Genomic DNA, 25,637 nt, shown 5'->3' on the forward strand with positions numbered 1-25,637 from the left:
TACTTTGTTCTCCGGGATCCAAACTATTTCTTTAGTCTACCAAACGTCGAAATCAGTTTCACGCATTGGCAGGAAGATAAACACACTTTCGCATTTATAATATTGCATAATATGGATTGCAAACACGATAGGTAAGCCTAAAAAAATTACTCTCATCTTTCATGTTCAGGAGGCATTCTGAAATAATCTCTTTTTTTGAACCAAATGCTACGTGTACGTGTAAATGTACGCAAAAGCTATGCTTACGTCTAGATATTGTGCCAAATTTTAGCTTTATAGATTTAATTGTTTCGGAATAAAATTGCTGTGGCACAAATGAACAAACTGGAGGTCACTTGTTGTTGTCGGGAACCCTGAAATCTCAGGGGTCAAGAAATAAAAAGCATTTTCTTAATCTATAATTTACTACCACAACAGACGTTTCTTAAATCTTATAAATTCAGGCGTCGTAAGTGATCCATCCTTTCTTAGCTTCAGAAGCTTTTCTAAAATATGTCTTTTTAAATTTGGAGCAGGGACCCTGATTGGTGCTATTTCCGACCCTAAAGCTCTTAATCCGCTTTTACCTATGATAGGTATTCGAATAGGTTTTAGCACTTTGGGCAATCTAGGTAATATTGGAGGCAAAAGGGGTATTGGGGGTAAGATTGGTAACAAAGGTAATAATGGTAGTTTTGGTATTAAAGGTGGTAGTAATGGAGGTATTAAGGGTAATAGGGGTAATTTAGGTATTTTTGGAATTTTAGGTATCTTTGAAATTTTGGGTATCTTTGGTATTTTAGGGATTCTTCGCAACTTTGGCAATTTAGCTAATTTTGGTAATTTATATAAGCGAAGGGGCTTAATTTTAAGAGATCTTTTCGTTGCTTTTATCGGAGACGGTATTTTAGATAATTTTCTTTTTAATACAGGTGGGAATACAGCTGGTAGTTTTGGTATTCCGGAATTTAAGTTTATAGTCACTGGAGAGTGATGTGAGATCTTCCTAATACTTATAGGATTCGTTGTACGCTTGAGATCGCCTGATATTAGCCCCAAGTTGAGACCATTTGAAACGTGTATCTGAAAAAAAATACAAATAAAAAAATCTGTTCAACTTGCAATATTTATTTTGAGCAAACAAGTGATTCGTAAATAAAGGTGATAAAAACCTACGCACTAATAGGTCTAATAACAGCAATAAATTGCGATCAAATTGAAATTTAATCACTTTAGGTAATTAATGAATGAAATATGTTTTATTGTAGGTACATCAAAAGATAAATGCAAATATGCAAAATATAAACACAGTGAGAATTGGTAAGGTACTTTATTATTAGCTATTTTAATTTTTATGAAATCAAACTTTTTTTATTGAATTTGCCAACAACCTCTACTCTGCAAAACCCCATGCAGTCATTTTTGTGGTAGGTACTACGCGTGATCCTCTTTAATCATAATCAAGAAAGTAAATTACTCACTAAAATCAGAAGCCAAACAAATCCATAAATAATGTTACTTTGAATTTTTTGTGCCATCGTAGAACTTTTAGCCATATTTATTGAATGGCTGTGAATCGACTGGTCTTTTTCTGTTACAACTGTTCTCAGTCTGTTATCTCGAGATCTAAACAAGATTAAACACGTTATGCAAGTATTAAATACTAATCTTATTATAATTAACCGCCAGTTTATATGCAATTAGTTAAATGATCTAAATCATCTACAAAAAGTAAGTACCTACAGTACGCGGCCGAAAGTAATAGGTAGGTACACATCGAAGATAGCAGATGTGTAGAGCGTTGTCCCTGTCGTTGAGACCGACAACACGTCATATAGGTATTGGAGACAACGCTATAAAAAGCTGAAATGTCATTCTAAAGGCCGATGTACATTACTTTCGGCCGCGTACTGTACACTATTCTAATTTTGACTTTTTTTGAAAAATATTGTTCTTGAGAGTTATAAGGTACAAAACATATGATCAATTTTAGAAGAGCCAAATACATACCTATACCTTCAAAGGTTACCTTGTTTTATTTATGGATTGAATTCTTGAATTCAACATTGTGATACATCATTTCATGAAACATTTAATTTCATTTAATTTTTTTAGGTTCACAACACAGTAGGTAGGTATCACACAAGATATCGATTCAACTGAATTGCTCAATTTAAATTTGAAAATCATTTATCACCACGTATGATCTTATCAAACAAAGCTTACAAAATATATCACAGTAAAAGTTATCTTTGAACCACAATCACGTACCTATATTATGTAAAATGCACTATAAAATGCTTAGGTATATAGCTAACAACTAAATATTTTTAACACACTTGATTTTTACAGAAAGCGAAAATGAGGGGACAAAAAATTTTTTGGTCCACCCTTTGTGTAATTATGCTCACGTCAAATTTTGTAATAGCCTGCGACGAAAAGGGGTTATGTTTGGTGCGTAAGCCTTGATGTTAATTTTCTAAACATTTTAAAAATTTTAAACTTATACACAACAAAAATATTTTTACAGATGGAGGCATTAAAGGAAATGAAGGAATGTAGAAAATCAGTACTGTCATCGTAAGTAACAAAATATATTATGTTATACTTTACGAATCTAAATAATATATGCAATTATAAAGTAGGTACAAGACAGGTCGAGATGGCAAACGAGGAGGGAACGCCCCGCACGGGTGACGTGGTGTGTGTGCGGGGCGTAGCCTCGCGTCATGTCCCGATTGCCATCTCGACCTGTCGCGGACTATAGGTACCTAATTTATGTATCATGGTAAAATGATTTTTGTCTGATGTGAGATTTTTAAATCGTGTTTCAGGTTATTGAAACCTTTACTGGAAGCTAAGCTTGGTATGTTGTATATTATAATTTTACCTATTTCTACTCTGTCTAAGGTAGTTAATATTTTTTTGTTCCTTTTATTTACAGAAAAGAAAGAAAAGAAAAAGTGCGATAAATGTGAAAAAGAAAAGTGGCTCGCTAAAAAGGCTCCACCACCACCTGCTACTATTGTTTTGGTGCCGGCAGCACCACCACCGTGTCTACCACCGCCATGTCTACCACCCCCGTGTCTGCCACCAATAATTTTACCTGCCCCTGCGCCTGCGCCACCTTGTCTACCCCCTGCTTCTTTAATGCTACCTCCACTGATGCCGACAGCATCATTTTGCTTCCCTGCCGCAGCTCCAGCACCAATTTGTCTTCCTGCTCCACCACCAGCACCGATTTGCCTTCCCACTCCTCCACCGCCACAATTTTGTTTCCCTGCATCCCCACCTCCTTTGATATATCCAGCCCCAGCGCCCGCGCCTCTAGTTATCCCTGCACCTCCTCCACCACCTCTGTTCCTGCCAGCTCCCGCTCCAGCACCATTTTGCCCTCCTCCGCCCGCTCCTGCACCTATTGTGATATCGTTAGTTCCTCCGGCACCTCCTCCACTGTGCCATTTACCACCACCGTGCCATCTACCACTACCAGGGCTGCCTATGAACGCATTTATGTTACCAGCGCCAATTCCTATTACTCTAGAACCTAAGCCTCTCGAATTACATTCCCATTGTGGATGCCATTATTAATTTTATTGTAATTTTCTTTAAAAAATATTTATTGGATTTTATTTATTCATAATTGTTATTATTTTTAACCTTAGTTTTTAACATTGACTAGATTAAATTTTTGTTAAAGTTTGAAAATAAAACATTACAAATAAAATATGACTTTTGCTACATATAATTTTCAATAGCCCGAAGATTATCTTTATCAACCCCTATCATTACGTAGAGTCGCAAAAGGTAGTCATTTAGAATGTTACGTCGAATGCAATTCATGTAAAATGCAAACCTGAAATTGCCTTTTGTCTTCATAATACCTATACGTAAGCATTTTGAAGACCTAAAGCTGGAACGATATATTATTTGATGCATTCTTAATTACCTGGCTCCATATAAATGCGGTCTCTGAATAATTTTTTTTAGTATTTTGTGATAATGATGTTAGTTCGAGCCATAGCAGAGTTATTCAAATATAAAATGGTCGGTAGTATCATAGTTTTAGCATGTTGGTCGCCTCATGGTAAGAATGTATCTATTAGACCATTATTAGACACATATTTTCGCGCGTACGAGCGACGAGCGTCAAGGAACTATGCTCCGAGGTTACACTATATTTGTAACACATACACTCGGATATAAAACAAAGTAAAAAACCGATTATAATAATCCAAATCGTTATAAAGGGACATACACCCACAATCAAGCAAACCAATCGCCATCGTTCCATACCATTCCATCCATCGGATCCGTTTCATCGGAATGAAGAGGCTGCTTCTGGTGCAAAGTCCAGGGGTGCCTCGGTGGTAAAAATATACAAGCTGCTACAAATTGACGCTGTACTTTGATTCTTTCTTATTCTCTGATTATTCTGAAAATTGGAGAATAATTTTCGCGCTTACTGCGCTCCGGCTCGGAGTTGTTGTTTTCTGTAAAAAATTGCATTCGTTTCGCTCACGCTGTAGTATCTTTTTAGTAAGTAGATAAGGTCATAGTGGACCTGGCCTCCAGGTTAGTTGCCCCTAATAATAATAATCTACCAGAAGTTAAAGAATGTTGATATTTCTCTATGCTTGCACTGTATTCCCATCCTAGTCGCCATAGACCTAACCAGACCAGACCAGACCTCGCTCTATCACAAAAGTAGCTGCTTCTTCGTTCTTCTTGGGAAAAATGAAAGAGAATTTGGTAGTGCAACAGTCTATTAATTAATTATCTAAATCTAAATATATAAAAGGAAAAGGTGACTGACTGACTGAATGACTCACTGACTGACTGACTGATCTATCAACGCACAGCTTAAACTACTGGACGGATCGGGCTGAAATTTGGCATGCAGATAGCTATTATGACGTAGGCATCCGCTAAGAAAGGATTTTTGAAAATTCAACCCCTAAGGGGGTGAAATAGGGGTTTGAAATTCGTGTAGTTCACGCGGACGAAGTCGCGAGCATATGCTAGTTATTATTATAAAATTTATTGTAAATAGGCTTACTTCCATTTTCATTATACTAAAATACTTACATTCATTATACTAAGTATATTTGCATTTTTGTAGACAAAATGTTATTTTCTCGAGAACTCTTCAAATATGATCTTCTTGGGACTTTCTCATGTGACTCTGCAGTTCTCGAACAAGCGTACTTACAAAAACTTCAAGGAGTCTTGTATATTCCAACCAATCATTCATTACACAAGGTAAATGGCAATCATGACTTAAAATATATACTTAGTTATAATTATTTTGAATAAAAATCAGTACCCTTATTATAAATGCGAAAGTGTGTTTGTTTGTTGGTTTGTCCTTCAGTCACGTCGCAACGGTGCAACGGATTGACGTGATTTTTATCATGGGTATAGTTTAAAACCTGGAGAGTGACATAGGCTATTATATTTTTATCCCGGAAAATCAAAGAGTTCCCACGCGATTTTTAAAAAACTTAATTCCACGCGGATAAAGTCACGGGCATCAGCTAGTTTAAAGATAAATTCTTTGTCTTCCTGAGATAAATCAAATCATGTATCATCAGGTATCATATTATTTTTAAGTATGCTCTTTACTGCAGATGAAACCTGAATATTTCTGTGGTTGGTATAAGTGGGTGGTAGTTGCTAACGATTTGCCGAATAACTTTAACACCCTCCGTTATGATGCTGATGTTCTGTTGATCAACCAACGTTGGAATAATTCTGAGAACTATAATAATGGTAATCATTTTAATATATGCAGAAAATAATAATAATGTCCTAATCGAAATTCTGTAGGTATACTGTAGGAAATTCGGTTAGGTATTTTATTTATTTATTTATTTTATTTATTTTATATCTAATTAGAACGGCAGTGCCACTTACACTAACTAGATGATTAATAATAAATTTAAATACAAATAAAGGTACAAGAAAAAAGACATAAAATACAAAACGATAAAAGATCAAAGAATTTTGAATATGTACGCTGAGAACATTGAATGACATATTCATGCAATGCTCTCAGCGTACTTCAGTAACTCCCGAACCAGTATTATAGACCCATCATTAAATGGGTCCCATTGAGCATTATTGTCCAAAAGCGCGTTGAATGATGCTAATGAACGGGGTATAGGTGACATAGATCTAGCAATAGTGCGATGATGTGGGACCACGAAAAGTTTATTTTTTCGTGGACGAAGATTACTGTTGGATTCAGGGACACGTATGCGACACAGTTGGTTATGAAGTTCTGGAGCATTAACATCTCCTCGCAAAATTTGACACATAATTTTGAGTTGGTCGCAAATGCGTCTGACCTCCAGGGAGTTGAAACCTAAGCAACCTAACAGAAATTTGGTTGGGTATAGGAAAGGATAATATCCATAGCAACGTTTATACAGGTATCTTAGGAAGGCCTTTTGTACTTTTTCTAATATAAGCCCGTACTTTGCCTCGTACGGATGCCAGACACAGGTGCTTGTTTCGAGCTTGCTTCGGACTAAGGCGTAATATAGTAATCGTATTACCAAAGGACTATGGAACTCCCGAGAGTTGCGTAGTACAAATCCTAATCTTCGAAATGAGTCAGCTGCTACGGTGTTAATATGGTCATGGAAGGTCAATTTTTTATCAAAAATTACACCTAGGTCTTTCATGTTCTGTACTCTGGGAATAGGGATTCCATCCATTTTATATTCATGTATCAAAGGATACCGAACTTTACCAAAGGTCATAACTGAACATTTGTCACGATTGAACTCCATTTTGTTCGCTTTACTCCAGTGATATACAGCTGTAAGATCGCATTGCAACTTGAGACAATCTTCGATAGAAGTAATTTCGAATATAAGTTTTAGGTCATCTGCATATAGCAAGCATTTTGCATATTTTATAGATTCTGGAAGATCGTTTATCATGATTAGGAAGAATAGAGGTCCTAAGATAGAGCCCTGGCTTACACCGGATCGCGTATGATATGGTTTAGACTCATATATGCCATATCGAACGAATTGCTGACGGTCACGGAGGTAGTCTGATAATACATGTAGGAGCTGAGGAGAAAGACCAATAGCACTGAGTTTTTTTAGAAGAATTATTAACTCTATCAAAAGCTTTGCGGTAATCAAAATAAAGTGCATCTGCTTGATGGCCTCTATCTAGGCAGGACGATATGTATTCAGTAGCTGTTAATAAGTTGGAGTTGACAGACTTCTTAATCCTAAATCCATGCTGTTCGTCACATAGTAAATTACTGATTTGCCGGCTTATCTCTCTATGCACAATTCTTTCAAATACCTTGGCAGGCGTTGAGAGAATAGCTATGGGCCGAAATTCCTCTACGGACGTCGTACCGGTTTTTTTAGGTATTGGTGTAACTCGGGTCAGCTTCCATTGAGAAGGATATTGTCCAGTCTTTAAGATTAAATTAAGTACATGACAAAGAGGGAGACTAAGATATTTACTACACATTTTCAAAACATCAGCTGGTAAGTTATCTGGTCCAGTTGCGCAATTTACCTTCAGTTTATCAATGCCATATTTTATGTCCGTCACTGTAAACTTTGGGATGTGGCATATAGTACTATTTAGCTTGCCATCATTTAGACATGCCTCAACTACACGTAACTTTGGTACATCAGGAAGAAATACGTTTGCAAAGAAATTCGCAAAAGCTTCGGCCGCATCTACTCCTTTATGCATAGAACCATTAAATGTAACGTTAGGTTCAAATCCACCTTTAGACCGCAAGCTACTGATATAGTCCCAGAAACATAGAGGATTGGTTTTAATGCTTCTCTCAGCACGCCTTATATAATCATCATATGCTTCTGTGATACAAGCCTTCAAATTTGACCTAATTTCTGAAAACCTGGAGTAAGTTTCAACACATTTGGTTTTAATCCATCTTGTATGCAATTTTAATTTCAATTTTGTATCGCGTATAATACTACTTGTAAACCAAACTGGATAGCGTTTAATAGTACTTTTTTTTCTACTCTTTTTAGAGATGCACGAATCAAAAACATCATACATGATGTTATAGAAACAAGTTGTCGCTGACTGTACATCAGTTGCGCCCAAAAGACCATCCCAAGACACTGAAGATAATAGAGTTACAAGTTGCTCGTGGTCACATTTTCGGAAATTCCAATCTCTGGAGGAGCTTATATTACTAGGCTCCAATCGTTCAGAGTGTTTGGCTGCACGAGTATTCATTTTGATGTTAAGAGGAGGATGATATAAGTCAGGTGGAACCATTCCCTCCGTATCAGAGACTATTGCTTCAACACGTTCTTGGACAAGTACTACATCTAGAATACTCCCGTGAGAGTTTACAATGTTATTTCTTTCGGATAAGCCACAGAGAGATACAAAATAGGAGTAATAATGAACTATGTTGGAGGACGCACTGTTCAAGTTTAAATCTCCCAAGATTACCACTGATCCCTTTAATTCAAGAATAAAGCTTTCTATTTTACAGAACAAGTTCATGTAGCCTTCGTCGGAGGCACTGGGTTTTAAGTAAACGACACATATAAACATAGATCGACCCTGTATGTTACATGAAACCCATAGATCTTCACCATTATCGGTTTCAAACTCACGTCGTCGTTGTATAAGTATACCGGGACGAGCTACGATCAGGACGCCACCGCACGGCGAGCCTCTGTCACGGCGCAATACGCTCCAGTTGCCGTTGGCTATTTCTGCGTCTTCAACGGTTTTGTCGAGAAATGACTCCGTAACAGCTACTATGTCACAAGCTTGCAACAGAAGATTCATAGTCCAAGTTTTTGTTTTTGTTTTAAGACCGCGAACATTTTGGTACAAGATGTTAAAGGCAGCATGGTTTCTTGAGCTATCCATGCTGCTGTTAGTTTGGGTTACGAAAGGGCTGACGCCTGGCTTCCAGGTTGCCCGAGTTTCCTGAAGATTTAAGAAAATTAGTCCAGATCTTGATCCTTGCATTGATCGGCCATACATCTTCTGACAGACATTTATCGTAATCAGCCAATGGAACTCCTATTTTGAATGACTTGTAATTACCTTTAGGTACTAATTCCTCCACAGTGCAGATATCCGTAGAATAAAGTTGCTGTAAGTATTTCAATATATCTTCAGCACCCGACTTCATGTTCCACAGGTGTAGGTATTTCCTGGGTTCAACTGCTTTTAAAAATGTCGCAGATGATTTTGAATGACTTGTAATTACCTTTAGGTACTAATTCCTCCACAGTGCAGATATCCGTAGAATAAAGTTGCTGTAAGTATTTCAATATATCTTCAGCACCCGACTTCATGTTCCACAGGTGTAGGTATTTCCTGGGTTCAACTGCTTTTAAAAATGTCGCAGATGAGCTCGCGGTGCCACAAATAATGTTGGGTTTTCGGGGCTTCTTCCTGCGGACTTCTACCCATTGTTCAGAAGGTTCTGATCCCTCCTGTTGTGTTGTAGTTTGAGAAGCCGGTGGATATGGCACATTATTTATCATCGACGGTGTAGTTACGGATGATCGAGAGAGGCGTGAGGGGCACTGCCCGGCGACTTGCCGATAACTTCGAGATTTAGGCGGGTTTGGCACAAGATTATTGATTGGTGAGAGTAGCACGGCAGGTTGAGGAGTCGCATTCGGTACACTGGCAGTCTCACCTTTCTTAGACTGCGCCTGCTCATCTTTGCTGTTTGCCATGTCATACATTTTAGACTGATCGCCAGTGTGAACAACTGCCGCAACAGTATCTAGGCGCGAAAAGTAACTATCACATTTTGTGTGGTATGATACCAGCAAAGACATCGCTTGACTCAGTTGATTTTTTAAGCCAACAATCTCTTCACGCAGCTCTTTAATTTCCAGATGAAGGTCATCAGTATTTTGTATTTCTTTCTCATCCACGTTGGAAGCGATAGCAGTTGCCTTTTTTCTGTAGGTAATATTGTTATTGGCGGATGAGCCTACGTGTGTCAGGCTGTTATCACCGCCCCTCTTCGACATACATGCACATTCGGGACAGGTCCATGCATCAGCATTCACGGAAGCTAGTTCTAAAATACCTGTACAGAGTTCGTGATATGATTTTTTGCAGTTGCTAATCATACATTGTAAAAACGCTTCTCCAGGAACAATAAGCTTGCAACAGGCTGCACAATCCATTTTAATATCTTTCTTCTTACTCGAAAATATATTTTCAATAATTTCAAATATTTAATTATTTAAATATGTTGTTTATATTTTGACATCGCTGTCATGATATAAACAATAATATTATAATGATGTAATGGGTAATCTTTGGAACTAATGATCTGATTCTGAAAATTCTTTGAATAATTAGCTTTATTATTCACGAGTAAAATTAAAATATCACGTGTGCGAAGCCGCGGGAAAAGCTAGTATTCCAACAACATGGTACGAAATATAATATTGTTCACAAATATTTTATTGATTTGACAGTAGATTCAAATCAATATCAGAAATAGGTATAGGTACATGGTAGTCAATACTAACAAATACTAGCAAAAAAATAAATATATAAATCTGTTTTAGAATGTACAGGTAAAGCCCTTTCATATGATACCACACTTGGTATAATTATCGTACTTTGAAAATAAAAAATAAGTATTAGGTAGGTAATTATTTGTTTTTGAACACATATAATTTTTTTGGTTCTTGTGATATAACCACAAACTCACGGCTTTCGGATTATTTCCTTCCCTCGTGCTATGACCTACCTACCTGCCAAATTTAATTTTATTCTATAGGTCAGCGGCTGTAGGTTTTATTGACAGACACGTCAGACGGACAGACAGACAACGAAGTAATCCTATAAGGGTTCCTTTTTATTTCCTTTTGAGGTACGGAACCCAAAATAGCAAATAAATTTATCCATCTCAGGATGCAAGCTATCTCTGAACCAAATACATAGGTGATGCCCGCGACTTCATCCACGTGGACTTAGGTTTTATAAATAACATTTTGATTTTCCGGAAACAAAAATTATGTCTATGCCTATGTCCATCCTCCGTAGTAAGATATAATACGCGTGGGGACGCACCGCAAACCCGCACAACCCCCGCGCTACCCCGGTGCGGGATAGCGTGGGTGTGCGGGGTGTCTCCCCGCCTCATACCCAGAATGCCATCTCGACCCGTCGCGCACTATAGGTACTTACATACCCGGGAAGCAAGGAGGGAACCGAATTTCGTCAAAATCACCGTACGTCAAATGGACCGTAAAAAATTAACAGACAGAAACACTTTTGGATTTATGATATTTGAAATGTAAAAGATTTTGCTACATTTGCTACTTTAATTTTCAACTCGTGTGCGAGAAAATAATTTTTGTTTGTATTTGTCACAGATAATACAAGCCAAGAATTTCTTGTGAACACCACTGACGTTGCTTACAATGTTAATGACGTCTATAGTCACCCGAACATCAGCTTTACCCTGCATCCCTGGGCGATCTGGACTGTTGGTAGAGGCCTGCAAGTTTTGTTTGAGCGCAACAGAATCTTGAGACGACAGAATCTTAAACATTACCCATTAAGGATCGCAACTCCAGTAAGTAGATGTTAATTAATTAATCCCATTTACGGACTAGCTAATATTATGATGTAGTGTGGATACTGGATACCTACGTATAGTACGCGACAGGTTGAAATGGCAATCGGGGAGGGAACGCCCCGCAAAGCCCTGCGCTAACCCAGCACGGGCGAGCAGGTGACGCGCGGGTGTACGGGGCATCCCTCCGCCTCATACCCCGATTGGCATCTCGACCTGTCGCGGACTATAGGTATAACGAAAACAATGCTAGAAAACCTTTGGACGTATAATCGTATTCATTGCTGAGGGTTGTTATTTAGTATCTTCTAAATATATAAAAGGAAAAGGTGATTGACTGACTGATCTTTGCCCCCCGACCTGTCGAATTATTTCTTCGAGCCCTAGGGCTCACCCCCCGGCGGAGCTCCGCGCTCGCCAACCCCTCCGGTGACGTTGTAGCGGCCAGTAGGGCCTACGCAGCATAGTCAATCCGAAACAACAAAACTGACTGATCTATCAACGCACAGTTCAAACTACTGGACGGATCGGGCTGAAATTTGGCATGCAGATAGCTATTATAAAGTAGGTATCCGCTAAGAAAGGATTTTTGAAAATTCAAGCCCTAAGGGGGTGAAATAGGAGTTTGAAACTTGTGTAGTCCACGCGGACGAAGTCACGGGCATAAGCTAGTTTAATATATTGCAATACTAGCTGATGCCCGCGATTTCGTCCTGTGGATTTTGAAATGGCTCAAGTCCCAATTTAGCCCACCGGAACAGATACGTTGGTGGCACTGTAAGCAGAGTCACTTTCCTAGCTTCATTGACAGCTTAACGATTACCTTCTTTTCAATTTCTAGATGGGTTTATATTCTGATGGTCGGTATAATGGAACGTTTATAGAATACTTGTTAGATATGACAATGGCCCATCGAGATATAGGGGTGCGTTCTGGCTACGTAAGCTCGAGGCTTATGATCGAATGGCTGAATGCTTCGTAAGTGTTTTGTCATTTTAACATATCACTGCATTTTAATATTTTTATTTATTTAAATGCAATTTGACTTTTTAACAGACTTGAAAAACCAGTCAAGTGTAATTCAGGCCTCGCTATTTTAGAGTTCCGTACATAATAATTATGAACATCATATTTTGGGCGACAAATATTTCTTTTCCGAGCTAGAACAACGCAATAAACCGTGTAAGAAAAACCCAAAAATGATCGTTTCTTTTGGTCACAGCTTACAAACTTACACACTATTTTCTAAATCGTTGATTTTCAAATATGGTACATAATATACCGAAATTTCATATTCCTAAATAATAGTTTGAGATAGCCGCCGTCACGAAAATGGTCTACAACTGTCAAATTTAACAGCCCCCATTTCCTCATTTTTAAGATAAAAAATAATAATAAAAATATTTGTACTCTACTCAATGAGCTCTAAACAATGATATCGCACATTGCTAGAGTAAGAATATTTTTTTTCATGTATGGGAACAAAAAAAATATTTAAATGAATTTCTAATTCGTTATTTAGTTTTGGGTCAACGTTCTACCCCAAATGCCAAAATTGCAGGTTTGTAACTCATTTCGTCTATGAGCTATTAGAGACCTGTGACACGCGGACTGACAGACAGACAGCAGAGTGACATTAATAGGGCTCAGTTTTTACCCTTTAGGTACGGAACCCTAAAAAAGGAGGTCATGTATTCAACCCGTATGTATATTATAATATGTGTATGTTTTAAATGTTTATATTTTTGGGATTATTTCGAACACTAATGAACTAATTTCGATGTTTTTTTCACTAACGTAATCTACTTACTTTACGCGTGGATTTAGGTTTTTGAAATTCCCGTGGGAACTCTTTGATTTTAATAAAAAGTATGTTACACTCCGTCCTTTCACTGTCTCTATCACTATCACTATCTCTATCCCAAAAATCAAGTCGATTGGTTGGCTTAGTTAGGGCGTGAACGAAGGACAAACAAACACACTTTCGCATCGCTCACTTATTATGTCTTATTGTTTTACAGTGATGTACTGGTCCCTACGATGCTCTGGGGAACAGAGGTGAACAATAGCAGTATGATGTTGAAGTTACGATATGGCTCCTCAGACCTTGGCGCAGGTGCTCTTCGAATGATGCCAGACCGTTTTCGAAAGCTAGACTACACTATGCCTATTTGGCCTTTCAAGTAAATGAATAAATTATAATATTTACTAGCTGATGCCTGCGACTTCGTCCACGTGGATTTAGTTTTTGAAAAATCATAAAAAATGAAAAGTAGTAGTAGTTTCCGTATGTTTCTTTAACTATGCCCATGCAAAACATCACGTCCATTAGTTGCTCCGTTGCGACGTGATTGAAGGACAAAACGATAAACCAACAAACATACACACTTTCGCATTTATAATATGGGTAGTGATTCAATAATATACTTACCTGACTATATTTATTCACGTACAAATCATTCATTGCAATCAAAGATACACAAAGGTGTAAAAATGTAAAGTTGAGAAAAACAAAATACCTGTACCTACTTAAGTAAATTGTAAAAAGTAAAATATTATATCCTTTCCTGTCGATATATCATCTACGGAGAGTCGTAGATTTTACTTATATTTTGTAATATTACGAGATAGTACATATGAGATTGTCAATAGAGAAGATATACATAGAAAACGTATTGGTCAAAGATAGTACCTAAGCAATCCGATTCATCTAGCTAAGTCTAGTTAGTGTGCCTGCGCCAGACTGTGCCCGAACTAGATCAATCTAAGTTGAGACAGATGTAAGTAATATTTCTTTATATAGTGTTGGATTCACATACCTCGCTGAACGCGAGAGCAGCAGTAATATGTTCCTGAAACCCTTTACCATCAACGTCTGGTGGTGCACATTGACCCTCTTGATCGTTCTGGCGCTAGTCCAAAGAATCACAGCCAAACAACCAGTAGAGAAAGAGGGGGCATACATCGCTGCTCTTGCCACGTATTTGCAGCAAGGTAAGCAAAATATTGGCTAGCCAATATGAGGTACGCTATTACCTACTTATTACTTTCTTTGCTAGCTCGACATAAATATCAAACCGTCAAAGGATCTCATCGCCTCGCTTTGTCGCCTCGCCGCACCGTCAACGAATGCCTCCATTCGTAATCGCGGCTCAACACCGCCACGTCCGCGTCTAGCATGACGCCGCCGCCATGTGGTTCAGAAGTTTGTCCTGAGGTGATGCGACGCTGTTACAACTCTGAAGTGTCGTTGAAGAAGTGCAGTAAGTAATTTCATGCGAAGAATACTGAAAGGCTCAGGCGATCCATTTCCGAGTTGATATCGATATGTCTGCGATAATATCAAATCCGATCGGCCACTAGACAGGGGCATTGCCTGCTTTATATGTATCAATACGAGTATTTAAGTACCCCCTTTAGTCACAAGCTATTCCGAAGGTTTGCTTTTAAAAATCTTTAAGTTAATATTAGTTCACCCTGCGCCCATCTTTATTGTGTTTTCAAAAATTAATAATTGATTTCTTAACTATTTTCTTTCGGATTGCGTTATACTGCTGGCCCTACTGGCTGTAACAGCGTCACCGGTGGTTTGGGATTTCTTAATACCTACCTACTTACTCTCTTCGTCCTTCAATCACGTCGCAACGGTGCAACGGATTGACGTGATTTTTTGCATGGGTATTGATATAAGACCTGCAGAGTGACATAGGCTTTTTATCCCGGAAAATAAAAGAATTCCCACGGGATTTTTAAAAAACCTAATTCCACGCAGACGAAGTCGCGGGCATCAGCTAGTAAAACAGAAATTTGATTTTACACCAATGTTTACCTGTATAAAGCGGAGCAATTTCTTTGAGGTGAGTCTCTGTGGTTCTCTACACTAAGTGGAGCTTTTTGTGATAACCAGTTTGATTTACCTATTGACAGATGCCAGCGCGGTACCAGAAGGAGTGTCGGGTCGTTGGTCATTCTTGGTGTTGTCCATATCGGCGATGCTCATCCACGCCTATTATACCTCTGCCATAGTATCCGCACTAATGAGCGCTGGCAGAGGTGGACCGGACACCCTGAGAGCTTTGGGTGACTCGAAGTACGCAATCGCATCGGAGGACTACGACTACATACGATATTTGATGTTTGATGTATGTTCTTAATACATGTAAATAGCAACGTTCTCAAGAATGTAATCATGCTATATGAAGTCAATTAACATAAAGGAGTTTAGTGAAAGTTTTTTAGGGAATTTAAATATATTGCGACTGCTGACAGTACACAGGGTCTAAAAAAATCTTACAAAACAGTTTTTTAGGTTTCCGTACCAAAATGGTTAAAACGAACCCTATGTGAGTTTTTTCCAAGCTACGAAACTCTCGATGGACGAATCTGACTCGCACTTAGTCGAACATGTTTCTTCAAAACATGTTCCTTACGCACTAGGCGAGATTTTGTGGCCCAAGCTTGCCAATCTTTTTCAGTTTTTTGCTCTCTTTTCGTTAGTAGAAAATAAAGATTATTTACTTTTAGGTACAAACTAACTGGGATGACTTAGAATATTTAAAAAAGAAAAAAATGACGTCAAGGTTCTATCAGGATATCTACACAGGCGTGAGAATGTTACAAGAGGGCCAGACGGCCTTTCATACTGAATTCAACCAGCTCTTTCCACATTTGAGAAGCTTTACTGATGAACAAATCTGCAAACTGCAATATATTGATACCATTCCAGAGGTACCTATATCTATGCCCACCTACGCTATCCCGAAAGAATCCCCTTTTTTAGTATTAAAAGTAGCCTCATTAGGTAAATAAATCGTGGCGCGTGGAAGTTCCTACAAGAGACCTATTTCCAGCAGTGGACGTCTATCGGATGACTGTGGTGATGATACAGAAAATTTTATCGATCGTCGTTCCGTTGCTGCATGACAGGGCAAACCAACAAAATACACATTTATCGCATATTTCGTGGACAGTATGGATGTTAGGACCTTTGATAGAATAATTGTAGAGCATTTTTACCTAAGTAAATACGCGTGCCGCGTTTGACTGCTATTGCACGGCACAGTTTTCAGAAGTAAATGGTCAATATCACTACAATTTTGATATGTTCCGATACATTTGAAACTTCGTTATACAATAAACACTTTCTTTATTAGGTATTGACCTGGGTAACAGCAACAAAAAACGGTCAATGGACGTCCACATTCAAGATAGCTGGGGCTTGGCTGCATGAAACGGGCTTAGCAAAGTGTTGGGTGACCCGCCTTCGCTTGAAGCCACCTCCTTGCCGCGCGGCCCTCCTCGCTGAAAGAGTCAACATCGACGATGTCGCTCCAGTGTTGATGCTCACCTTAGCCGGAGCTGTGGCTTCCTTAATGTTACTGGGGGTTGAAATATTGATTGCTAAATGGAAATGGAGGATGACATCCGTGTAGCGAATTTACGTGTAAATGAAATGAACGCTTCTAGTATTCGTAAGAATCTTGCTTCGAAGTTGAGTTAGTATTTTTTTGCCAACTCAAAACATTTAAAAAAATTAAAAAACATTTTAGAATTCGATGAATGATTTTATCAGAAAAATGTTAATAAAAAATGATCAAATTATTTTTTTGTTATTATTTAGTAACTAGATAATGCGCTCGACTTTGTCTGCGTGGACTTAGGTTTTGTTTAATTAAATCCTCTAGACTCCGATTTACCGAGACAAAAATTAACCCATATCCTGGGAGACATGTGTGTATCAAATTTCGTCAAAATCGCTTAAGCAGATGGGCCGTGAAAAGCTAGCAGGCAGACTGACAGACTACAGAGAGATACACTTTCGCATTTAAGTTTAATATTAATACGGAAACATTAATGGAATAATTAAAATAGGTGCCATTGAATATTTTGCAACGAGATAAATCTGTATTATCATATCATATTATATTCTCATCATCATCGTCTGCTGCAGTAAAGAATTATTATCTTACAAATTGAAGACGACAATCATATTTTAGTTTCTAGATTGTTCCGTACTTTTGATGTATTTATAATCATAGCACAAACCAGCGTCTTTTCCAAATTCGTAGACTTATTTTTATTACAATCGGTCGGGGTTTACCTATGTGGCCGCTTACTAAAACGGCAACACTACAGCTGTCAGTCGAAGTTGACATATACCGCGGACGCTCAGCGAGAACGCGTGACACACACCAGAACACAAGCCTCTAACGGCTATCATCAAAAAAAGCAAAACTTTAGACGCGAAGTTCATCACCCTTCGACCAGATCATCAACCCTGGACCTTACCAGCGCATCGTGGGGGCCCCCATCATCGGAGCGCGTTCCCGGATCCGGTAAGTGACTGCATTACAAACACTGACCGTCCATTAGCTTTTCTTCTAAACATAGATTATAGAGTATATATTAGTCTATTTTATTAGTATATTGGTATTATAAATATTATTTAGTAGATGTATTAGTGGTTTATGTATTAGTATGTATCAGTTATTTGAATGTATGTATATTGGTATATTACACACCACCTGCAGTCTAATCTTCCTCTGAATATTTTCCTATTAAAGTTGCCTGGTAGAGATCGCTAATTAGCGATAAGGCCGCCTTTTGTATCTTTCTTCTGTCTGTGTTTTTTATTCTTTAATGTAATCCTTCTTGTGGTTGTGCAAATAAAGTGTATTTATTATTATTATTATTATCGTCAGCCCACTACTGAGCACGAGCCTCCTCGCAGATCGGGAAGAGTTTTGGCAGACTTCATACACCTTTGAAAACAATATAGAGAACTCCCAACATGCACGTTTCGTCACGATGTTTTCCTTCACTGTTACAGTAAGTAATATTTAATTACCTACTTAAAACGCAAATAGCTCCGAAAAGTTAGAGGTGCGTCCCCAGGATTGAACCCCCGACCTCCCATATAAGAGGCTACCGCTTCTTCAACATACTTTCCTTTCTACCACGCAATATATGCAAACTGTGGAATCAACTCCCTTTGGCGGTGTTCCCATTAGATTACAACATGGGATTATTCAAGGGGTGGATCAACAAATTCCTGAAAGGCTGGCAACGCATTGGCGGTTCCTCTGGTAGGTACTGCAAATGTTCATGGGCGGCGGTAATCACTTAACATCAGGTGACCTGCCTAGCTGCTCGTTTGCTCGTTATTTTTTTTAAATATTCTCCCATTATCTATGTAGGTAAGTTACACATACAGAAATTCGCTCCACCACTACGCAACTAAGTATATTTTTCAGGTTTCACTCTGACACCGGAGCTTCAAAGACCGTGCTTTGTTGAGACAGCTTGTGCATCAAAGACTTCTGCAAAATACTTGACGCCTATATCCAATGTTACTTATCATGATTGCCTCATGTAAATTTTACAGTCTAGAAAATTTATGTAGGTATCTACTTAGATATTAAACGTCTTAAAAATCATTATTCTCACGCATCAATTACAGTCTTTATCAAGAAAAAGCTTATCAAAATAATAATCGTTGACTTATCAAAATCACGTAGTTAGGTACAAAAGTAAGCAGAAAATATTTTATTTAAATATAAGTATGAAGAAACAAGATAGAAATAAATTAGTTAAGTAATGCATACGCAAGACCATACACCAGTGAACTTGTAAAATGCATACGTTTCTAATCATAATTAGTGCAATCGGAGTCAGTTATGCAACGACGCCTAGTTGTCACGAGTTACATAAATCACAGGTAATAATAATTATAACTTCGTCCGTACGAATTTAGGTTTTTAAAAATCCCGTGGGAACTCTTTGACTATCCGGGACTAAAACTAGCCTATGTCCTTTCGCGGGATGCAAGCTACATCTATGCAAAATTTCCTCAAAATCGATCAAACTGATGAGCCGTGAAATGCTAGCAAACAGGCGAACAGGCACACTTTCGCATTTGTAATATTAAGTTTAATTTAAGTATTATGAATAGCGTAAATTATTTTGTTTAATTTTTTTCACAGTACATAATGATCGTTTTGTTTTTAGCTGGCTTCACTTAGTGAACGTATGAATCAGGTGTTAAGCTCGCTTTACACACGTAAGTAAACAAAATAAGTGGATTACTAAACATAAGGGCGTTTCTGCACGAGCCACCGCACGGCACGATTTGCGCTCACGACAGCCACACGTGACACTGACACGCCACACAAACACTCACATCGCACAACCGTGCCGTGCAGTGCAAGTGAAATCGATCATCAAGGTGCTAAACGAGTTTTGGCCTTTGACTGTACAATATTTCTTGCCTTCCACAGTACGTCCTGCTTTGCGGTGTCGTTGAATGAGTACATAAATAACACACTATTTACAAGTAAACGGGTTATATGGCGCTCGGAGTCGTCACCGCATTTTGTCGTGCCGTGCGGTGGCTCGTGCAAAGATGCCCTTATTAAACTGTTTTGCTGACACCAAAATATATATATCAAGACAATTAGTTTATTCCTCTGAGAATTTTTGTCACAACATACCTACTAACACGTATTTAAACAAAACGTCAAGGAATATGCAAAGTTATAGAAAAACCCGGCCAAATGCGAGAAAGACTCGTCCACCGAGTGTTCCGTACCTTGGAAAGAAACATAATTATATAAATGGGTTTTAGATTAATTCCCTTTTAATTGGGACCGCAAAACCTCAAGTTCGTAAAGTTTTTTACAAAATTGTACCAGTTGTACTGTACGGAAATCTGGGTAACCACAGACACATGACAAAATAGATAAGCATCTAAAACGCATTCTACACATTAAGATCATTTATTTGGAGCGCACTATGAATAAACTAAACCTCTTAACTTTGAAAAAAATTAGATTACCAAAACTCATGATAAAACTGAACCCTTTTAAAAGCTTTTACGCCATGGAATTTTATAATTACTTTATAACACGTTTTCTCTCCGATTTCAGCAACAACATCAAAAGCTGAAACGAACACGACCCCGCCCGCTCCAGCCAATTCACCTGCATTAGCTGCTGACCAAACAAAATTTCCATACAACGCATACTATCCCTATCCGCCTTATCCTTCTTATCCCATATCTATACCACAAGTTGTGTACATGTCCCCAACACAGTATCCACCACAACCTGCATCTTTTCTACCACCAGCCCCCGTGGAGCCAAGTGTAAAACCATTTAAAAGTCCTATTGGTCACCCATTTGAACTAACTTACCCTGGTTCAATGGATGTATCGTCTCCTTGGTCTAATTATTATGACCGTCTTCCTTACACCCAGTATCCTTCATCACAATATCCCCCTGTTTCCACCCACTATCCATCGTCTTATCTTTATCCTGAATATTCAGTGTATCCAAATATGCCCCCGTATCCTCCTTACCAACCACCTCCTCCAGCTTATCCTCCCCTACCAATTCCGTATCCATTACCACCACTGTACCACAATTAATTTTCCGAAATACGTACGTCCTACACCGCCCACATTACATTTATGACCAATTTAAAATAAATGTTTGTTTACATGTGAATTTGTAACGCGTTTTTATTTAATGTGAAAATACTCGTTTTGTATGTTAATCTATTTATTATATTTCATAAATAAATAATTATAAATAAATATAATTTGATAAAATTTTATAATTTTATCAAAGTTACTTATGAGTCCATTTCTAAACCATCCAAAAACTATCTCAAACATCACCACCATCATCAAATAAAATAACATTTATTTATTTATCTCAACCCATCGCCGGGCCATTACTGAGCACGGATCTCCTTTCAGAATGACTATGGTATAGGCCACTGTCCACCATGCTAGTCAAGTGTGGTGGAGGTTTAGGCCACTGTGTGTGGAAGTCTGCTAGACTTCATACACCTTTTAGGACGCTATGGAAAACTCTCAGGCACGCAGATTTCGGCACGATATTTTCCTTAACCGTTATAAAACAATCAAATTGATATTTAATTGCTTATAACACACATAACTCCAGAAACGTTTAAAACTCGTGGCCGGAATTGAACCTCTGACCGCCCGAATATAGGAGGCACACGTCTTAACAACCAGGCCATCATCGCTTTTAACTTCTCAAACATAATATTATGCATTAATTAGACCGCAACCGCAACGTAAAAACTTCAGTTCGCATATCGTATACCTACTAGCTTATTGCCACGACTTCGTCCGCGTGAACTACAAAAATTTCAAACCTTTGTTTTACATCCTTAGGGGTTGAATTGTCAAAAATTCTTTCTTAACTTAAGTGTACGTCATAATAGCTATCTGCATGCCCAGCCCGATCCATCCATTAATTTGAGCCGAGGAATATAGGTACTATGGTTTGAGCTGTGCGTTGGTAGATCAGTCAGTCAGTCAGTTTGTCAGTCAGTTTTCCTTTTATATATTCAAATGTAAGTTCATTTTTGTAATCAAAGACTTCAAAAGTATAGAGTTCTGTTCTTTAAATACTACATTTTACCTAATAATGATCATTTACTCAATTCGATATTACCAAGACCGTACTATCAGTGTGAGAAATATATATTTCATCGTAATTGTTAAAACAATTGCCCAACAGTGATAATTTATTTTATATATATAAAATATGTTACATTTGTGACTTAGTCTGACTTAATACATTCCAACATGGCAACTCTGTACTTAATTTTAGCTTTATTGATTCAGGTAAGTATATTAAATAATTACGGTTTTTGTTAAACTTTTTGATTTGATTTATTTAACTGATGCATAATTTATCCACAGAACTCTCTAACAGAAACGATTTTAGAATATGACGGTAATTCAATCGAATCTGGTGAGGACTTCAATACAACCGACGTTGATGATAATATTATGACAAGAGAATTTCAAACAGGCTCCTACGACTGGATGGACGCGTTCATTGGGTCAAGTGATACAGTTTTCCCGACATCCTCTGCTACTTTAATGACTCAAGCCACGAATTCAAGTAAGTCACCTGAAGAAAAACTCGAAGATATTAAAGAAATTGTTAACCAAATAGCAACATCCATACAAAGTGAAATGGCTAATCTTCTCTCAGACGCGATATCTTGTACCGCTAATGATGAAACTGACAATAAACTCAGAAAAAAAAGATCTATCGAGACACCAATGGATAGTACACAGCTAGTCAGAAGATTATTGAGGCACATCAAATCTAATAACGAATATCAGAATATCGCAATTGAAAAAATGATGAGTGCTCAAGAAATCGCTGATAAATATGGAATCAACTTTACTCCTGATCCAGATACACTCTCTGATCTCGCTTTGGCTGCAAATGAACAAGCTAAGGAAATGTCTGCCATTCTTAAAGATGTTATCGATTTGCAAAATGTAACCCAGAATGAACCTAAACCAAATGAAAAAATAGACATAGTTGAAAATATCCAGATCGATTCTACCAAAACATTGAGTGAAAGCCTTGAACAAAACGAGAATAACCAGTACAATTCAACTGATCATCTTTTTGATTTCAAAACACCTGAAGAGAAAAATCTTACTGAAAATACAGCTGCTTCTGATTACGACTACTATAACAGTTCAATTGAAACACAAATAGTGGCTCCTGTTCCTCAGCATTATGATGCACCTGTCAGTCAGCGACCAAGTTTCTATGATCTCGTTTCAGATAATCCTACGCTAGAATATTATTGTTCTATGGAACCCGCCACAACTACTTTAATTCTGTCAAATGATGAACTAACGCAAGCGGAACCGGAATTAGTAGCTGAAGAATATGAGGAAACAGTATCTTCTAAAGTGTACATAAATCACGAGGAAGAACCTAATGTGTCTACTGTCAACCATGTTATGAGTTATACAATATCCGAGAAAGCTCATTTTAGAAGACCCCACATCGAAAGTTTACCTCAGCAAATGCAATACTACTTTTTCCTAATGTAACAAGTTCATAATATTTTAAGTGATAACATTAGATAGGTACAATTTTTTATGATCATTATGCTTTGTGAAAGAGGTTTTACCACAGAAATTTTAATAACAAGCAAACATTTTAATAATTTTAATAATTTGTATTAGGATTTCTGTCTAGTTTAAGTATTGTTTATGTATATAATAAAGACCTTAAATTAAAAAAGTTTTATTATACCTATTAAGAAATATACAATAATATCTACAGTATATTTTACCTTTGGGTACATTTTGGCACTTAATTACTGACTGGCACTCAACTAGGTACTCTTATGTAAATATTCTTATGTAAGTTATTTAACAATATAAATATTTACCTACTTAATAACTGTTACTTTTTTTAAATAAGTACATCTTTTTTTAATAAAGTGCTTCTTGTTATGAACGCATTATGTGCCAACGCGCAAAGTTCTATGAATAGGTTGTATAACATAGGCAAACCAATAGGTAATGTGACAAAGGGTACATAATATTACAGTCAGGATAAACATTGCACAAACGATTTTATCCCTTATTTATTTGATGCGCCATTCTCATTGGCAAATTGTAATGTCTTTTTATGCCATTTAATAACTGAATAAAATATTATAGTCTTATTGTAAACACGGTCTACAAGGGTAAACAGCTAATAAGGCACTTTTTTCAAATATTAATAAGTACTACCTGCTTTATAATTTCTTACTTACTACGTATAAAATAGAGACTCGTCATAATTAACATATAATTATTTTCAATTAAATCCTTTCATTTATTAAGGCACGTCGTTATATAAATAGGATTATTTTGCCTATACATTGAAATAAATATATAAATGATATAAAGAAATAAGTAGGTACATAAAAATATCTCGGTTTGAGATATCTAATATAATTTTTGGTTTCTTTGGTTTTCTAAATATGCAGGTAGGAAATTGACTGTAAAATCAAACTCTAAAATATTCATGGTAACTTCACAGCGTGGCGTATCATGACTATATTATTATCATCATACATCACGGAAAAAGAGTTCAAGTAAACTTGAACTCTTTTTCCGTGATGTATGTCACAAGTTTCACACTAAAGTGAGTGATTTCCATTATAAATAATATCTGTCCCGGCTGTACTCGCGTGTCTAGTCGGGCTAACGTCGACTAGACACGTGAGTGCAGCCGGGACAGATATTATTTATAAGAGTAAACTATCTTTTAATGTAAATAAGTATTTTAGTAATCCGAAATCATTTCAAACTTTCCCGACCGAAAAAATCCGATCTCTTGGTTCAGATCAAACTAGTGCGCCCTTAGGCGCTAAGGCTAAGGGCCACAGTACACACGATGCTTTTAGCATCAGCGATCGGCAATTTAGTTGCTCGATGACGCGATTGAACGCTCCTGTCCACACATACTTAATATTACAACCTCCAGTTGTATTGATGCAGTCGCAAAATCACCAATCGCTGATGCTAAAAGCATCGTGTCTACTGTGGCTCTAAAGAGCTTCCGAGACGATCAAGTGGCTTGACGTCAAGCACGTAGATTTTTGCTTGTTACAAGCCTTTTGACCGTTTACAAAGTTTGCGTGATGCTTGAGTCAAGTATTTAGGTGCTTGACGCGTGATTGATGCGATTTTATATTTTTGCTTGATGCGACGTTCGGACAGTGTTCGATGCATGAGAAAAGTGCCGTTTGCTTGATCAAGTCGCTTGACGGGCGCATAAAGCGCGCATCAAGCAGCTTGATCAAACAAAACTTTACGTGCTTGACGTCAAGCCGCTTGTCGCGGTCGGAAGCTCTTTAGGCATAAATATTAAATAAAAATTTTGTTATCTTTACAAACTACAATATCACATTACTATAGTTTCTATACTATTAATTTTATCTATGCGCGTAGTAAGCAGTGTAGGCACTATTGTGACCAGTGTGTGGTTGGTACCTGGAAAAAAAAACGGTTGGTGATCATTGGGAATTTTCTAGTAAGTAATTTAACAAAGACATTATTGCTGTATTATCTCTCTCTTCTTTATTGAATAAAAGGCATTGACTTATATATTACTTTGTATGGACAGGGTTATTGAACAAATAAAATGGCACCGACTCATTGGTGCTATAGCACCAATGCAACCTCAGCGACGTCTGGATTTCAAACGGGTCGTTCATTAGT

General features: G+C 37.6%; 3 protein-coding genes and 1 long non-coding RNA gene across 4 annotated transcripts in view; 2 read left to right on the top strand and 2 right to left on the bottom strand.

Annotated features, from left to right (window-relative positions):
• Positions 1 to 371: 371 nt before the first annotated feature.
• LOC117984996 (uncharacterized) lies at positions 372 to 2,154 on the bottom strand. Its single transcript, XR_011237076.1, has 3 exons — positions 2,009 to 2,154; positions 1,461 to 1,605; positions 372 to 1,062 (listed from the first exon to the last, which is right to left on the bottom strand). It is a non-coding gene; the product is annotated as an uncharacterized lncRNA (long non-coding RNA).
• Positions 2,155 to 2,272: 118 nt separating this feature from the next.
• On the top strand, positions 2,273 to 3,711 carry LOC117984991 (uncharacterized). The gene is made up of 4 exons (XM_034971672.2): positions 2,273 to 2,433; positions 2,510 to 2,559; positions 2,814 to 2,845; positions 2,924 to 3,711. The coding sequence occupies exons 1-4, from the start codon at positions 2,341 to 2,343 to the stop codon at positions 3,568 to 3,570; spliced, it is 822 nt and encodes a 273-aa protein (XP_034827563.1). The 5' UTR covers positions 2,273 to 2,340; the 3' UTR covers positions 3,571 to 3,711.
• A 255-nt stretch (positions 3,712 to 3,966) lies between these two features.
• On the top strand, positions 3,967 to 23,596 carry LOC117984970 (uncharacterized). The gene is made up of 14 exons (XM_069500601.1): positions 3,967 to 4,066; positions 5,102 to 5,241; positions 5,610 to 5,751; positions 11,370 to 11,572; positions 12,414 to 12,550; positions 13,594 to 13,755; positions 14,376 to 14,566; positions 15,500 to 15,714; positions 16,097 to 16,300; positions 16,726 to 17,000; positions 19,849 to 19,904; positions 20,497 to 20,714; positions 22,170 to 22,229; positions 22,308 to 23,596. The coding sequence occupies exons 1-14, from the start codon at positions 3,982 to 3,984 to the stop codon at positions 23,469 to 23,471; spliced, it is 3,252 nt and encodes a 1,083-aa protein (XP_069356702.1). The 5' UTR covers positions 3,967 to 3,981; the 3' UTR covers positions 23,472 to 23,596.
• LOC117985355 (T-box transcription factor TBX1-like) overlaps positions 22,479 to 25,637 on the bottom strand; it is a 37,935-nt gene continuing 34,776 nt past the window's right edge. The window contains exon 9 of the mRNA XM_034972051.2: positions 22,479 to 25,409. Within this exon, the coding sequence (XP_034827942.1) occupies positions 25,352 to 25,409 (58 nt within the window). The 3' untranslated portion in view covers positions 22,479 to 25,351. The remainder of the gene's footprint in view (positions 25,410 to 25,637) is intronic.

Source organism: Maniola hyperantus, chromosome 9, assembly GCF_902806685.2.
Source record: "Maniola hyperantus chromosome 9, iAphHyp1.2, whole genome shotgun sequence".
NCBI classification, from domain to species: Eukaryota; Metazoa; Arthropoda; class Insecta; order Lepidoptera; family Nymphalidae; genus Maniola; species Maniola hyperantus.